Genomic DNA, 18,777 nt, shown 5'->3' on the forward strand with positions numbered 1-18,777 from the left:
TGCACATAATGCAGTATTAAGCCCAGATATATAAAAAACTATGAGAAATCTGTTGAGAATCGGGTTGGCAGGAGAACGGTTAGAAATAAGGAGTCTCCCACCTAAATCGGAAGAGTTGGCAACTCTGGGCATTATAAACTCTTCAGGCCTCATGCAAAAATTACAACTAATTAAACTTTGCTAGATTACCTAGCACTTTCAATGCCTATCTTTTAAGAAATTCTTTAACGAAATTAAAATTTATGCCAGGTTGAAAATAAAAAAATTTGGTTGCTTAGACTTGTTTTCAGCTCAATATTTTTAAAAGTTAGTCTCAAGACTTGATTCAGGCTTGCTTAATTTAAAAATATAAAATCCTCTCAAGTTATTAATCTCAAGCTCTGTTCTAAAATGTTAATGTTAAATTTCAAAAAATTAAAAGATTTTGCACACATTTCACATATTCGGAAATATTTATGAACATTAAAAATAACTACACATCTAGAAATAAATTTTTCAAAAACAATCTTTTATTAATTGCTTTTGAACACTATATACATAATTAATTTTAATAATCTGTACACAATACATATTAATAAAAAACTTCAAATACTTGCAAACATACAATTCTTTTATGACATTTAACCTAAGGTAGTATAAATAAAATCAACACATATTTTCAAAAATATATAAATTTTAATAAAATCTCAATATATTACAATAATGCTCCATAAAAGTATTTCTAAACGCAGTTCACTGCTCAAATATTAAGAATTTGTTTTGCTACATTTAATGGAACAGAAAGATCCTTTTCTATTGTGCAGTTTATAAATTAAAACATAATGAAAAGTATTTTACAAAATACAAATCGGCATTATCATCAAATATTATCCTATGCTCTAACTTTCACTGACATATTTTTATCAATAACGCATTTATTAATAAAAATTAGTTTAGCTTTAAAATAGAAAGTTAAAGTATATTTCACATGGAGTGGGGAGACTGTGGTAAAAAAGTACATAAATTTAAATTAACCATTACAAAACATGAGAAGTTACAGCAATCATTAATACACATAATTAATATCTATAGAAATAAAAGAATGAGAAACCTGTAAATGATAATATCCAACCAATATAAGTCTACATTTGCTGCCTTATTTGTGCACTGCATTTTAAGATAAAGGAATTATATTTGATTCTACTTTTAAGGCTACAAAGACAACAGAAAAACTAAAGTGTCAATTTTTGTGATCTGAGAGATAACAGCAAAGACACTAGAAAAAATTCTTTCTAATGTTAGTTACTCACAATATTTTACATTCATTTAAGTATGCTCACATATTTAAGTAAACTTGATGCTAAAAATGCAGGTGAGAAATCCTCAAACTATCAATTATAAAAAATACAAATAAAAAAAACTTTTTTTAAATGTGATGATGTGTATAATAAAAATATGTTGTGTTATTTATACTACCTCTTCCTTTTAAATAACTAATGTACAGTCTAGAAAACTGTATTTACAATGCTTCACATTAAGTCTATCATGTTCCGCAGCAACAAATTCTAATCATCAAACACCCAGAATAAATACATAAAAAAAAAAAAAAAAAAAATAAGGTTTTCCCCATCTGCTCAAGCAGTACAAAAGTTTTAAAGCTATTTCAATAAAGATCCCCGTGAAGCGTGACTTTAACAAGTGTGTAACACATAAAATAGAATATTATTAAGCAACAGTATGACCTAGAAACTTTTTCAAACTCAATAGACACATGCATAGTTAAGAACTACATAAATAAATACACAATATTTAACAAAGAACTGCTGCACAACTATAAATATAATAAATAGCTCATTTCAAGTCTTCACAAGAAATAAATAAATTTACTCGTATAGGGAAAATTACAAAAATATCACATCTGCTGATGACAGAATGCAATCAATGTGTTTTGAAATCAGTAAATATCTGGAACGTGTCTTTTTACTAATAAAGAGACATGACATTCTTTAAGTTTTCCATAATACTTCTATGGTATGCATTCAAAAGTATAACACAAGTTGCAAGAGGAATAATTACACATAACCCTGATTTAAACAGGGCAAAACTCACACTGAAATATGTAAAACTACATAACATGACAAGACTAGAAAGGCAAGTATGGAAACAAAGAGTCAACAAAGCCCTTAGTCAAATATTCAGTTTAATGCCAATGACTGATGATGCAAAGAATATATATATTTTTTTTAATTCAACGGACATTTTAAGAAATGTAACAGGCATACAAAGCAATTACCGACAGCATGTTACTTAGCAAAGGATAAACCAGGGGAAAGCATTTCACAAATGAAATATTTCATTAAATGAAAAGACTGGTCCATTTTTATTTTGTGTTTCTCAATCTGCTAACTTAAAAGGAAAAAGTACTATTTAGTTGAGATTCATACATTTTAAAATAAACTCAGGTAAAGAGAACACTTCCACACTAAGAGGTTATAAAATATGGCATATTCAGTACAATTTTAAAGGCAAAATTGCAGACATTTGCCCTCAGATAAAACTTTTTTTTGTCTCTTTTCTTCAAAAATAAATCAGCACAAAATATTTACAACAAAGACAAATAACTGAATAATTAAGGCACAAATTTAGAAAACTAACATACAAAATATGAACAGGAAATTTACACTTTTCTAAAAAATCTCAATCACATTTCCCTAAAAAGATAAACTTCTTAATTTAAATATCAAAATAAATGAGAACCTGTTCATACAAAATAAAATTAAGTACATAAAGAATAATTCTTTTAAAAAATAAAATTTTTATACATAAATATGGAACAATATTCCTTTATTTTTAGTTGAAGACTATATTTTTAGGAACAAAGAGGTATACCCAAAACAGCATTACCTCAACCTGGAGAAACAGCTCAAACTGAATTAAGGATTATTTATGCACACAGCAAATAAGAAACAATGTAAATACAAAATTAAAAAAAGAATAGCAAATGTTAACACTGAATAGTGGTTATAGAATAATTATCAGATAAGTTATACATTGATTGATCACTTAAATGTAACTAATGGCTTCATACTGCTAATACAGTAACACTTTCTCAGCTTCATGCAAAATGTTTTACCAGAAATCATAAATTAATGTACTGACTGTGCAAACACACCATATTTACACTTTAAAAAAATTTTACATAAGCACACAAAACATTTAATTGATCCATAAATTCCGCCATTAGCAGCATAAATTACTCACAAAATAAAATGTAAAACTTTAAAAGCCTTTTATTGGAATGCACAATAATTACCACACTTTTGATAATTCCATAAAAATAACACAAGCGCATACAGAGAAGTAGATCGAGAAATAATTACTGTAATGTATTAACTAAAAAACTCCAAACTATTAGCTTTTGGTAAAAATTCTCTCTCCATCTAAGTGCTATATAAAATACTGCATCAGTGTGACAGTATGATCAACACGTTTTTCCTTAAAAAACGACTTTCGGTACACATAACAATGTGCTAAAAGTGGAACAACCAAAACATATAAATTAAATTACAGGAACACTTTATCCAAAGGCAAAGGGAATATCTGAATTTTTACATATATATTTACAAATCTGGAAGCCCTGATTGAAATTGCATCTAGGGAAAAAAAATTAATAAGGAGAAAAAGGAGTAGTTACTGCCTAAAACACAACAAAATTGTAATACATGTAATTAGTTTACATGTTAAATTTTACTTATGATAAACTAATGTTTAAATAAGACAATCTGAAATATGAAAATATGTTTTCTAAAATTTTTACTTACAGAAATATTTAAATACTTCACATGTATCTTCCCAATGAAATTATGATCAACCAATGTAATAGACTTAATTTACACAAGCAATCACACTGTGCATTGGAAATGCTATAATTCTTATTTCTCCAGATTAAAACATCAGCTAACAATGGAAAAACTTTACAAAGCCATTTCGACATTAATTTTAACATTTTTATATAAATATGTGCATGATTATGCCCTAATAAAATAATAAAAATGATATACCTTAGACAAAGTGCATCCAATAGCTCGAAAGTTTTTGGAAATATTTATATACTTTGCAATTGAAAAAAAAAGTTGCTACACTCGGAGTGGAGTTCTAGCAACAGAATACAGTCAAAAGTCTTTAATCCGGACTCGCTGGGACTTCGGTGATTCTGGATTATAGATCATCAGTTTAAATCTGGTAAGATGGCATGCAGAAATTATATAATTAAAAATTCGAAACCGTAATTTATGAAATAAAGAGCAATTATGATTTAAAGGGTATCAAAATTTACAAAAAAACTATATTTGTTTACTTTATTAAACATTTCTTTCAACGTGCATGCGTAAAACATACATTACGCATAGTCAAAATTAAAATATTGCAACCAGAAAACTATTTGATGTGTATTTATAACGACGAGAAATTTGATTTAAATCATATCAAAGACTGAGTACATAGAGATGAAATACTACATTTAGTAAGGAATTATAAGCCAAATAAAATTAAAACATCTGGCCTAAAGATAAGGATAGTTCTGACAGATCAACTTCCAGTTCATTGCGCACTGCGACGTCCCCCCCCCCCCACAGAGCAGCACAAATTGATAAACAGATTTCGGAATGGTTAAAGAAACAAACCACCTCTTTGTCACTTTCTTCATGCCTTTATCCATTTTTTGCCGCAATTCCACTTTTTGTTTAATGGACATCGAAACATGCTTTCGCTTTGTAGATCCTTTGGCAGCTCCAGAATCGGAAATTCTTTTTGACATAATCGAAAATTCAAGCTTACTTTTATGAAATTGCTCTAACAGTCTGCAAACAATAATAAGCTGGATCCAATTAGAAGATTAAGGAACAACGCAATCTGCAACATTAACTGAAATAGATAATTTTAGCTTAGCTTATACCGTCCGTTATACATTAAACAAGCATGCGTAAACGTATTATGCGCAATAAAAAGTTTGCAGCTTTGAGGTCCGAATTATAGATCATTCCAGATTAAAGACTTTTGACTATAATTAAATTACATCAAACTTAATATTACAAAATATACAATACTTCCTAACATCAAATAATGAAAAGGTACACACGAAAGTTTCTAAATCCAAAAGAAATGTCCACAAGAGCTAGTCTCTTTAACAGTGTAATACTTAATAGTGTGACATTTTTCAATACAATACTGCTGTATATTATTTTAATTCATGATCTTGAAATTCAGATATTAGACTAGAAGAGTTCATACAAATAAAAATTTAAATTTAAGGATTGGACAGGAAATCATTGGACAGGAAAGAGCATTAATTGAAAGGGATTTCTAAAACAGTAGCGAAAAAATTTCACACAAATGTTTCAGCAATTACAAAGTTTCAATGTATTCAATTTTTATAATCAAAACTGATTGAAAAGGGTTACTAAAAAGGCACATGAGATTTACACTTTAAGTACTGTCCGTTTATCATCATATCTACTCCTATCAGTATGTCTAATTACAGGTGGTTACTATAGTAACCGGACTTACACATTTCAAATAGGGATAAAATAGGTGAAAGCTTTATCATCTTTTTTAGAAATAGGCAAAACAATGTTACAATCAGTGTTTTATTTAAAACAACAATTAAAGAGCATATATCACCAATTTGTCATTAAATGTGCCAAGAAGGAAACATAAATGCCTTTTCCCCTTTCAAGATAGGTTAGGGCTTGTTTCTACGGCAACAGAGAAGAAAATTCTGTCTGAGGTATTTTTGGGATAGGCAGATAGCATGAGCCTTTTGTCAGAATCCAGTATATTTAATAAATAAAATACAATTACAAAATCAAAAATATTACTTTTTAAAGGATAAATTTTTGTTCAAACACCCAAATTAGACTTTTTTAAACTGTGTACAAATACATTTCTTTGAGGGACAGAAGGGGAGAAGTACATAAAAATTAATATATTTTATATAACAATTTATTTTTCACTTCTACTTAAAGTTCTGAGGATTTTGCAGAAAAGCCTCTTCATAATTTAAGAATAAAATTATCTAATAATTTCTTTTATCTTTAATAATCATCATTTCTATAATAATCTAATAATTTCTTTCAATGAATATTCCTAATTTGAGTTAGGATCAATATCAGAAACTATAGGCTTCAATGGAAGTTTTTTTTAAACTTCATTTCTTAATACTATTTAATATTAAGGGGAGGGAAGGTCACTAGCAAAGGTATTTACGAAAGAAATGAAAAATAACTTAAAATTTACAAACTTAATAATGTTTTATTGCTTTAAAATAGCAAGAATAGGTAACACTGTACCTATACCTCATATCAGGGCTCAATATATCAATATATAAAATTAAATTGGCCAAACAAATCAGACACGCATCATCTTCAATTCTAATTACCACATCAACAAAATTCAAACAATAGTTTTCATGAGATTTACAGCTTATATGCCAGATTTTTCAGTTGTTTATTAAATGCTTTCCAAATTGTCAATATGACTGTAACACAACTAAATACAACATTAAAAAAAGTTAATAAGGCTAAAACTGGGGGGGGGGGTGAGGCAATTAAAAAGACTAAAAGTTCTATTTTCCCAGGAATTTTTATTTACTGATAGTTAATACTGTTTTTACAAGTAGCAACTATAATTTTAAAACACATTTTTCTGCTAAATATTTAAAAGAAAGCTTGCACATTAAAATTTTTAGTGAGTTCAATAAGGGTTCGTAAGGGTAGAGATTATCGATTTTTCTAGGGACTTTTTTTGACATGCCTACGAATGCAAAAAGCATATCATGTTTTCAACTTACTCAAATGCCTGCTGATTGCCAACTAAGAAAAATGCTAAAATTGAAAGTAAAGGAAACATATCAAAATTTGATTCATTTAATCTTTCTTGCAACACAGACCTATTATAAAAAGTCATTTAATACTTTTTCATTATTACTATGCCCTTTACAATGAGTAGCCTAGAGGCAAAATTTGAACTTGAATTATTTAATTTGAGGAATCGCAAGTGAAGACTATCTGCCTAAATTCCAATTCAATGCTCACCAACAGCACATTATGGAACAGAGCCCCATGGTTTTCTTCCACCACTAGTCTTTTAAAAGGGCTCACAGATTGACAAATTGTAAGTGCTCTGCAAACTCAGCAAAGACAATTATTACAAATCTACATGCCTTATCTAGGATTTGAATCCAAAAAATTGCCATAAGAAACAGCCTCTGCTATCCAGTAAAATATCTAGGGTGACATGATTCTGATTCACCACTAAATGAACAGTTTTAAATTAATTTCCCTTAAAAGAATTTTTCATCAAAGTTCAACACTGTATTTTAACAAGTATCCTCTTATTTATGCTATATCTAGCATATAGCATAAAATTTAAATTTTGTAGACATGGCAATTACATATTTACAAAGTACACCTTTTCTAAATTACTAAGTATATACATAAAAAATATGTAAGTAGCATTTATAGTACAAAAGTTACTTCTCACTCAAATGACAGAAGTTGCTCACACTTAAATAACCAGTTATATTTGGCCAGAGTTAAAATTTTCTTCACATACAAAATAAAAAAACCAATATTATTTTATCAAATTGGAGCGGAATAACAAGCAGATTTCCTGCATACTCTAACAAAAGTTTGAAATCACATAAAATCTCATGTTTCACAGTGTTTTAAAAAAAAAAAAAAAAGTACGAATATTTTGCCAATAAATAAAATATTTTAATAAAAGTAATAGAATTTTAGGAAAAAATATTTCCATAAAAAGTGTTGCATTTGTAATTTAACATTCTAAGTGGTATCTCCCTTATTGAATCATAAGGTATGTTTTCACTACGTCAATATTAAACCTGATGTCTTTACAAAAAAGTTATTTCTTCCATTGATGAAAATACCATTCACAAGATTTGTAAGTTAGGAAAATATATAGTAAATTATCCCATAAATCAAGGAGGGGAATTACTGTATGAATACAGCATTTTACTAATGGCTTTAACAGTGCTGTCAGAGAGTTACTATATCATCATTTGCATGCCAATCACAACTCTGAAAATTTGGGAAAATTATGCTCAAATATTTGGCACGTGCTTGGTATCTCGATTTTTCTACACAATTTCCATATATTCACCCAACAGAATATACATTGCTGTTCTTTTTGCATATGAAACTGAAATGAAAAAATAATGCCGAAAACTGATGCAAATGAAAACAGCAAAAATGCAGATTTGTGATTCTTGTGTGGATGATATGTTAATTACATAACACGGTAACTGGTAAAAAAATTCTTAAAATTAGCATCAAAAGTTTATTTTAGAAATAATTTTAAAAGTGTTATTAAATAAAATGATACATAAAATACTTCTATTTGAAAGTATACTGATTTAAAAAAATTCGCTAGAAATTTTAAAAACAGCTATAATACCAGATGCATGTAAATAAAAAGTGAAAAAAATCCAAACAGGCAGTGATTAAAAGAATGTTAACAGCAAGTTAATTAAGTTAACAGCCTTAATCTTTAAAAGTAAATATAGTGGAATTTATAAAAACGAAAATGGGCAATTACACATACCGTAAACTAACCTGACAATTTATACAAAGAATGCTGAAAATAAGATGCATAACAGTGCCCATATGAATTTTATTTAAATATATCCACATATAAAATTAACAGTGAGTAAACATTTTAAAAAGTGGAAATAAAGTCACTTTAAAAAAGAAAACTTGTACGATTTTCAAAATCGAATATTTAAGGTTTTCACGGAATTTAAGTACTCTAACTATTTAGTATACAATGGATAAAAACAGATTCTATAAAATATAAAGCACATAAGACATTGGTTACAAATCACACAAATATTGCCCAGATAGAAATGTCAAGTAATAAATCAGTAAATATAAGAAAAACTCCAGAATTTTTAAGTGAAACAAAAAATTGTCAATACAAATGAAATAAAACAGAAAATAGCATTAAAATCTCAATAGCCTTTTATTTTATGACACACTGCTACTTAATCATTCTTCTAGAATATATACCGCTTTATTTAAAAGACAATCACCTTATATAACTAAACAGACTTTAAAATTCCAATACATCTTACAGCATTTTGAACAGCACTGTTCAATTCTTTTTAATATATTTAACACTTATTGTACTTCTTATCAATCATTATATACTAACTTTTTTAAAATTTACATTAGACAGTACAAGGGGCCATAAACTTTTGTGCTAAACTAAGCAGAACAAATATAAAAACATTATATGTATTACAGCCAACTAAATAAAGCAATCATGTAAAAGGGATATGTGTATCAGATATTAAAAAAAGTTTGGAAACAGAAGAGTTTATGATTAAAAAAAATCTTGAAAATATATCAATATTTTCAAGAGTGCAGACATAAAAAATGCAGCATATTTATTACAACAGAAAAAAACAAAAATTGAATTAGAGTGCTAAATTTGCAGAACAAACAATAACTTCTCCCTAACTTTCAGTTAAATAATTTAAACCGAAAGTTGGCTACACCAGTTTCTTTTTATCCCCCTAGTTTACATTTTAAAACTGGGCTTTCCTAGCATGAAGGCATATTTTCAATTTCCTAACAGTCAGAATGTTCTCAAAGGCAAGTGCAAAGATGACCCTCAATGGAGGATATAAAATCACATTTCTTAACCAATCACCTACATAGTTAAACAGCTTATAGACTGTAAAGAATTTAAACTAATTCTAACTTTTACATCTGGTACATTTCTTTTTTTAATCTAGTACCAGTAATGTAATTCTGACAATAAAAAGATAACATTTTAAACATATCTTTAATAATAACCACATACTTCCTATAATGATAAAGCACAAGAACAGTATAAGGGACAATGTATAAACACCTGCTTGGAAAAAAATGTACTCGTTTAGATAAATGTTATTCTAATTGAGTAAATTTGTACATTCAATCTGCATAGAATTTATCAGTAATGATATTTTGAATAGATTTATTTATACAAAAATTACACAAGAAGTTAACCTAAAAAAATAATGACAATATTTTGCATAGGGTTTTAAATGAAATCACACATTTGTTATTAAAAAATCTCAAACTCTAAAAATCAGAATGCTTTTAAAGCTTCTTCTGTTTATTTAATTTAAAAGAAAAAACAAACACTTAGCTAGCAGTTACTTCAAAATATGAACTGCATGGCACTAATTAATTATACAACATTCTGAAAATCACAAATTGAATTTTTGAGTGAAAAATATATATTTATATATATTCGCATTATTTTGCATATATCAACATTGCATTTTTCAAACTGAAATAGATACATCACAAATACTGGCTCAAAGTTAATATAAACTTGAAAATTTAAATTACACACAATTAAAGGCATCATACGCAATTCAAATTTTGATAACTATGAAATCGCAGTCAAGAAGTCATTTAATGGCAAAATTCAAATAGAAATTTTACAAAAAATCACTCTGTATACTGTCATTAAATACTATGCACATGTAATCAAAAGGAGTAAAAACTGATAATAGTTTTTAACATTTTTGTCCACTATCTCAATAAAGGCACTAATATTTTCAATTGTATAACCTATATGCTTCGTAATTAATTCTTATCACACCAAAGATATTTGAATAACAGCATGATATTAAACATTAGAAACATTCACTAGAATTACAGGCAGCTGAGAAAGGGCTACAGCTGTCTTGATTAGTCTTGCTCAGCAAGTAGCACCCAGAGCACCAGGTTAGAGAAACTGCAGAGGTCAGAATTACACAGCAAGCACACACTACATACATCATTGATGACTGGAAACATTGTCTACGGAACATCATCACGCTAGAGGCGTGTCTGGAAAAATAGAAAAAGGAGTAAGCAGAGAAGGCAGATGCCTAGAAAGAGTAAGGCAAATAAACATCCTTTAAATTTGTATATTTCCTAAGATAAACAAACCCCAAAAAATCATACTGATTTTGCTGTTTGATCAATGTATTCAATAATAGAAGTGAAATGAAATAACTATTTTAAACAAGTTCTAAAAAGTAAGAATTTGAATTTGAAAAATACCATAAATATCTGTAGTGAATGAGAAATTTAAAATTTTAGCGCCAAATCAAAATATTTAGATTAAAAGGTTCATATTTACTAATGACAATAATAAATCTTCAGTTTTAAATTGTTAAAATGAATTTCAAGTTTTGCTCTACACTGAACTTCTAATTATCTATGTGTTGTGTTTTAGACTTACTTTACAGAAAAGACTTACTTTATCACAATGAATGAAATGACTTTTGATAAGAAATTCATGACTGAATTTCTTCTCAGAAGTCCTCTTATTCATGATAAGAAATTCATATACTGAATCTCATTGCTAAAGCTTGGAATGGAGTTAACAGAATGTTACTGAACTGGGGGATTTTCTCAGTAAAAGGCTTTTTTCAATGGAATGGTTACAGTACCTTTTAAAAAATTATTACCATGTTCAAGGGGTTGAAACTAAAAATGAAGAAAATGCAGACATGTTGATTGGGGGAGGAGGCTACATGATTTTATCAGACCAAGGCATCTGCAGTAGTGACTCAAAATGAACCAGAAGTACATTGAACAGAAAAAGTGCAATGATAAGGATGACTAAAATGCGTCACGGGAATGAGCAGATACGCAGTTATAATATTACATGGGTCAATGAAATGAGTTCAATTTTGAAGATGCACAATTTGGCATGGTGTTTGATTGTTTTGTCTGAAAAGATGCTAACATATCTCTAAAATATGGGAAAAGAAGATTTAAAAACTTTTTCTCAGAACAAAATATATACGTGGATATTATAATTAAATGACATCCTATTTAAATATAACACTGTGTTCATTAAATCTCACTGCAAACTTCTTTTTTATGGTATGCTCAGACTAACTGCAATTTCACAGGGTCATTTACAGATCATCTGTGCTTTCATTAATGCAGATAATCAGAAGTTCAGTGCCTTTCACTGTCAAGATCTAGTAACGCTTAAAAATAATCAGGAATAGGATAAGTGTTGTTGTTTAAAATTTGATTACATTCCATCTCAGAGCAAGTGTTTCTTCTGATGTTTCACAAAAATTAAAGCTACAGCATACTGTTAGTTGGAAAACAGTTAGTAAGTGCAAGACAGAAACAAATTAAAAGGAATACTGATAAAATTTAAAAGTACAGATAAGCAGACACCTATTAGTAAGAACTAAAAAGAAAGTTTGTTCACATCATATATTCAATAATCAGATATGAAACTGCAACTAAATCCTTTTGAATAAATATCAGCACAAGGAATCTTTTGATTAATAATAATAATAAAAAAACACACACAAAAAGACCTTACTACTCATCAAACATACAAAAAAATAAAATAATAGACCATAACTGGGGGGGGGGAAGCAGGAATTACAAGACAAATTTAAATTTCACAAACTAGTTTTAAAACTTATGTTATAAAATGCAATTCAAACTCATTCACAGCAGATAATATAAGCATGAAATCTTTGCTGAACCACAAAGACATTTAAACTAGTAGACTCTGTATATACTATCAGTACTGAAGTAATATATTACTGGCACTACGTAGCATTTCTTCTGGAATCTTAATGCAGATGGTTAATATTCTGTTCATCAATTTTAACTGAAAAATTAAATTAGTTTAGGCCAGAAGATTTTACATTTTCCAATTTTTTATATAGCAGGGGTGGCCAAAGTGCGACTTGCGAGCCTGAAATGGCTCTCGCAGGCAATTCGTGCGGCTCATGCATATAAAATATATGTATGAAATATGGCAAACTAAAACTATTCAGTGTCCAAAAAGGAAGTAATTAATTAGTTTAGACTCTTTTTACAAAGTTATCAGGGATTTCATTCTATTTAAGACCTCCTCTACTACTTCTATAATGATGTAAATATGAACTTGTGGCTTTTAGAAAATCTAGATGTGGCTCTCGAACATTCCTGAATTCAAATGTGTGGCTCTTACTGACATGAAGTTTGGCCAACCCTGTTATATAGCATAACAAATACAAGAATATATATCAACATGAAACAGCACACTTTGCACTTGGGGGGGATGCTCACTTCTCTACTGAAATTATTTTTAATTTTCACATGTGTAGGCTATTTATATTTAAAATACAGTAGCTAGCTTTTAATTTAATTAAAATTTGTAAATCCCAGGAGAATGAAAAAAAAAATTCTGAAGGAGGGTAAAGATGACACAATGAATTAAAAAAGCACAACATAAAACAAAAGTGCATAGAATGCAACCTACAAGAATTTATATTTTGGGTTATTTCACCAAATCAGAATGAATACCTAACAAATGAAGGGGAATTAGGTATCAGTTTCTCAGCCTTTCTTTTTAAATGCTGTTTATTCTCAATACAAGACACAACAAAAAATATAATTTTTTAAAGTGTTGGATAAAAGTAATTAAAATAACTTCCTAACTTCTTTAAAGCGTTGGATAAAAGTAACTAATTTAAACAGAACAAACTAAAACACAAACACAATTCGAAAAGGTTAGACCTTTAATGTTACAGAAAAGGGCATTTTTTTCAGTTTCATATGCTTTTCTAGGCATCACAGTAGACCAATCTGTTCTTGTGCTCCTTTCTCTCAACTATTCTAGTCCTCCATAGAATGGTAAATAATAATTTTGATTGGTTACTCCACAAGCTACGAAACTTCAGATCATGTAATATTTTGAAAAACGTTTTACGCTCTGGCAAACTGTCCAGTATGACAGATTTGAAGAAAAATCAGGTTCAAGGTCCCCGAGACTAATAAAAAAATGGAAGAAGAGAAGAAACACATGAAATGAATTTTTTTTAAAAAGAAATCTAGACTGCCAAAATGAGAAATTGATAGGATGGAGTTAAAACATGACATCCCCTTTTGGTTACACTTCCAGAACTAAATATAGCCTTGCCTTTTACAAAAGATTACACTTTTTAATGAAGCAATACATTTTAAAATCTTAAAAGGTAGCTAAAGAACACTCAGCTTGAATCACAGAAGCATTCATGATGGTTTGAGCTTTTATTAAACATAAGTACCAAATCATTTAACTATATTATCATGCAAGAAGAAACAGGCTTAAATTTTTCAATCAATATTCTCTGATTGCCTTTTCTGATAAAAGTTTTTTTATTAATTAACATTTATGTACATGATACAACTTTTATTTTGCAGTACTGAATAATATATACAGATCAACCTTAATTTATCAAATATTACTATATAGATAACATATCAACATTAAAAGGAACAACCAGAACAATAGGACCAAAGGTCTTTGATTTCTATTTCATTAGAGATGAAGAAAACCAACTCCCGCCAAAAGAGTCTTAAACAGGGCTCAAATTTTATACATGAAGATATACTACATAATGTTTAACAGACCAAAGAAGCTAGTTTAATAGCCAAATAGCAATTTATGTCAACCAATATAATATTATGTGTACATAATTCAATAACAATCTAATATGTGGAATATATAAGACAGAATTTATTAAAAAGTTCAATTATGAAAACAAACATTTAGAGTTTAAGGAGGCACATTAAACAGTGCCTAAAAAACCACAAACAGAGAAACAGCCACAAAACATATATTCAGAGCCGCAGGAAAACACATCATACCAGTAACAATGAAACAAAATTTACTTTATACAATATATTAATCTCAAAACAAATAAATACTAAAATATGCATTTATAAATTATGCACAATTTCATATCAAAAACATTAATTGGAAAAACAGAAGTACAAATAATGTGATAAAATACTCTTTCATGCAATACCTATGTGCAACTCATACAACACAGAAAATTAAAGAAGATTCAACAAAATACACTTGGAGGATATCTATGAACAGTTTCTTAAAAAACAAAAAACTTGAAATTAAATTTTCAAACATGCAATACATATAAAATTGTGAAACCAAGTTATGACACCATACTTTGCAACAAGCATGCATAAAGATGTACTCTTTTTGCTGAAAACAGCTTTTTACCTAATATGATGAATAAGTCCTAAATTTTAATAGTCATAAATAATTCATTTTCCAGTGTAACTTCTATGTCTCTTTTTCTCTCTCTAGAAAATGATAAAGAGTAACTGACTGCTTTAATTACACATATCAGTTTAACATATGTATGCAAGAAAAATACATAAACACATCTTATAAAAATGCTTTAAGTACAATTCCATCAATGGTCTTCTCCTAAGAAATGATAAATGCGATAAATATATAGAGAAAAAAAATGCTCAGTTCATCAAAAAACACTCAAACAGAATTACGCATTGACAGATAGTATTTTTTAAACTAAGCTATCTTCCATAACAGAAATATAAAATCTGATAAATGCTCAAATTTTCATACTTTGGAAAAACAGATTTATTTTAATGCACATTTGAAATAATGTTAATAGAAGAAAATTATGTTTACATAAATAAAAAGTATTAAAATGTTTTTACACTATCAGTATAAAATAGAAAATCATAACATATGAGAAATACCACAATGCTACTAGTAAAATAATTAAACTTTACACTGCAAATGTGACACACAATATTAAAAAATGCATATGTATAAATACAGAAAAATTAAATCTGGATAAACTTAAGTTAAAAAACACTCAATATTTTTAAGATTAAAATAAATTATTCCAACAGATGCGTAAATTCACACATATTAACATAGAAAACTTACAAGAATGAAAACTATTCTATTGTTTCTCCTTTTATTGCAGATAATTTTTTCCAGTTTGCAACCACAATTAAAACTGAGGGGAGGAAAGGGGATAAACATATTTGTCCATGCGTAGATAAAATTATATCAAATTTTCTTTCAATTTAATACATTCCTTCATACAAGCACAAAATTTTGAAATAAAGAATAATGGAACAAAAATGACAGTAATAATTTAAGACAAGTTGAGCTATATGAATATATTTGTGAAATCAAAATTAACACAGAGAAAAGAAAATAAACAAATTCAAATAAATCTCTTTTAATCAGAGATAAAAACAGAATTATTCAAAGTATTTTAAGTATTTACCGAACTTTTGCATGAACATGAAAAATAATAATAGACAGTCAAAACATCAAAGAAGTATAAATTAAATTAATTCAGTATAATTTTGTTCTAATCTGTTAATTCCAAAAACAAAATTTCACTAGGTACAAGGGAATCCAACAAATACATATTTTACATTATATACATGATATGTTAAAACATATTGCATGTACAAAGTCAAAGAATCTATGTTATGCATTCATAATTTATCACACACACAAAGGAGGGAAAAGCAGGAAGAACTGATATATATATATACTCATAAATCAGTTTATCCACAACTCATATATCTTTCTAAAATTATTAAAAATGCAACTTAAAATAGGAACATGAAAATTTAATATAATTCAGCACAAACTGTTACCAACTATATACATGCATGCATGCATGCATTTTTTTAAACCCATACCTTAAGTACTTAAATGAAAATGCTATTGAAAGCCCATTACATACATGGGGGTAATCTCATTATTTACAAATTTTTACACTATAACTGCTTCTCACTAATAGCAATACAGGATGGATTTCAGAGGGGGGATCCTTAATTTTCTGAAGTCAGCTGATTTTACCACAGAAAAACAATGCAAATTTTAGATAATTTTAATAACATTTTTAGCAACTCTTTGTTTCATAATTTTACAAATGCTGCAAATGAAGATGCAGTTTATGTCACAGCTAAATTTTCCATAAATCTTTAGAAATTCTTCACACAAGCATCTTTACCTGATCTGTAGACTGGAAAAGCAATATTGATAAAAAAAAGATTATAAATCAGTTGCTTAAGCACATAAAAGAAAACTTGAGAAAAGATACAGTATGTTATTTTCTGAAATTATATACATGTATTTATAATTACAGAGCAAGGACACTTCAGACTTTCAAATTAATAGGATTAGCCAAAACGAGGAAAAAGAGCTACCTTAAAAAATTAAATGCAGTGGTAAAGTAAATCATATATCTCTAACTGAGGAAGCATAAATATGCATTTTCAATAAACACAGCTTATATTTATAATAATAAACAGATGTTTCATTTACTTGGTATTACCATGTCCTTTCACACATCAAACAGAGGCTTGTTAAGCAATAGAAGCATAGTATGGTCCTAAAATATAGTTAGTGGGCCAATTATCATTTACTCATTAGAAAATAAATCATCACTCTCATCCATGTTACTAATTGACTGATTTACCATACCAATATGTCTTTCCTCTGATAAATAATGTTTGGTCACCACAATAAACTGAAGTCAAGGCTTTCCAAAATAAAAAAGGAAGTGTGCAAAATGTAAGTGATAAAATCAATGCAAAGCGTTAAAACAGAACCCGACATTGTATTGTCATTTATGACAATACAATGTCATTTATGACTTCTTACAAAAATGTTAGTCGCAATTTATTTCTCATATTCACCATATTTAACACATTCAAGCCTTTTGGGCTAATGAATGACAGGTGTTAAAGATGCAAGATTAAATCAGATTAATAATAAAACTGTATTTATGCTACTGTGCTGCATTGATGTGCAAAATATACTAGACTGTTGTAATAAATCAAAAATTGCTTTGTGATTAACCTGCACACCATACTTGATGTAGAGTATAAAAATAACTACTGACATGCCCAAATATAGAGGGTATAATAGAATTGATACAAAGTATAATAACTTTAAGGGGTGGCAAAGCACATAACATTTATTGTGTAGAAATATATGGGCACAAGAACTGAGGCACAAGTATACAAAATAAGACATGAACGGAAGTAAATTATTTAATCAAAGCATTACTGAAAAATGATTCTTTCCAATAATGTTTACAATAATTGCTCAAAATTGCTTCCATCAAAAATAATCAATAGCACAGGCTTAACAGAGCATCGATAGTTGCTTGCCCATACTGTTGCTAGAGAACAGTACATGATTTGTCTAGTAGAAATATCTGGCATGTTTGAAACTGTATACCAATCATTCTTTTGATGCTGTCATTCGTGTATAACTGTTGGTGAACACAAATTTGAGCATTTATTGTGAACAACATACAATAATAGTAAAAGAACACTTGCCAATGATATTGCAAGTAAAAAATTTATATTTTCTTTCATGTCTTCTTGTGTGTAACATTAATTCATTTATTCAAATAACACTCAACATTAATTCATTAACACCATTTGTACCAATACATTGATATACAAAACACATCCACTGCAGTGCTCCTTAACCTTTTCCAGATAGGCGCCCCATATACACATTCCCTACGAAGATCTCAGATTAGCCGTGTATCCCCACTCACACACCACTGGAGATTGCACTGATGGGACGGGTTATGTGCACATGCATTTTAAGCTGAACGATTTTTTAAAGACAACTAGATGACATTATGTGTCCATTACTTTTGAATTGAACAGTTTTAAGATCCTGACCTTCAGTTTGATCACATTCTGCCTAACTCTGGTGTCAGCTATTGCGGCGGAGGAAAGGGGAAGCTAATGTAAGTAAACAGAGCTTATCTCTTTAATTCACCACATGCTATAAACATTTACCATCCTGACATTCCTTTAAATTCATTTTTCATTCTTTTTTTCACTATTATGAAGGGTCTTTTAGGGTTACAATGTCGGGTTCTGTTTTAACGCTTTGCATTGATTTTAT

General features: G+C 28.6%; 1 protein-coding gene across 8 annotated transcripts in view; it reads right to left on the minus strand.

Moving 5' to 3' along the window:
* Positions 1 to 487: 487 nt before the first annotated feature.
* The window catches only part of LOC118183889 (phosphatidylinositol 4-phosphate 5-kinase type-1 alpha-like), a 488,382-nt gene continuing 470,092 nt past the window's right edge, over positions 488 to 18,777 (minus strand). For 5 of the 8 annotated variants that reach the window (XM_085807847.1, XM_085807846.1, XM_085807843.1 and 2 more), the window contains one exon: positions 488 to 15,149. In XM_085807847.1, the coding sequence (XP_085663973.1) occupies positions 15,111 to 15,149 (39 nt within the window). In that variant the 3' untranslated portion in view covers positions 488 to 15,110. Of the gene's footprint in view, positions 16,868 to 18,777 lie in introns of all 8 variants that reach the window. The other 3 variants (XM_085807842.1, XM_085807845.1, XM_085807844.1) reach the window with 3 other exon arrangements.

This window comes from Stegodyphus dumicola, chromosome X1, assembly GCF_044657685.1.
Source record: "Stegodyphus dumicola isolate Sdum_Otavi_A_Nest chromosome X1, ASM4465768v1".
Taxonomy (NCBI): domain Eukaryota; kingdom Metazoa; phylum Arthropoda; class Arachnida; order Araneae; family Eresidae; genus Stegodyphus; species Stegodyphus dumicola.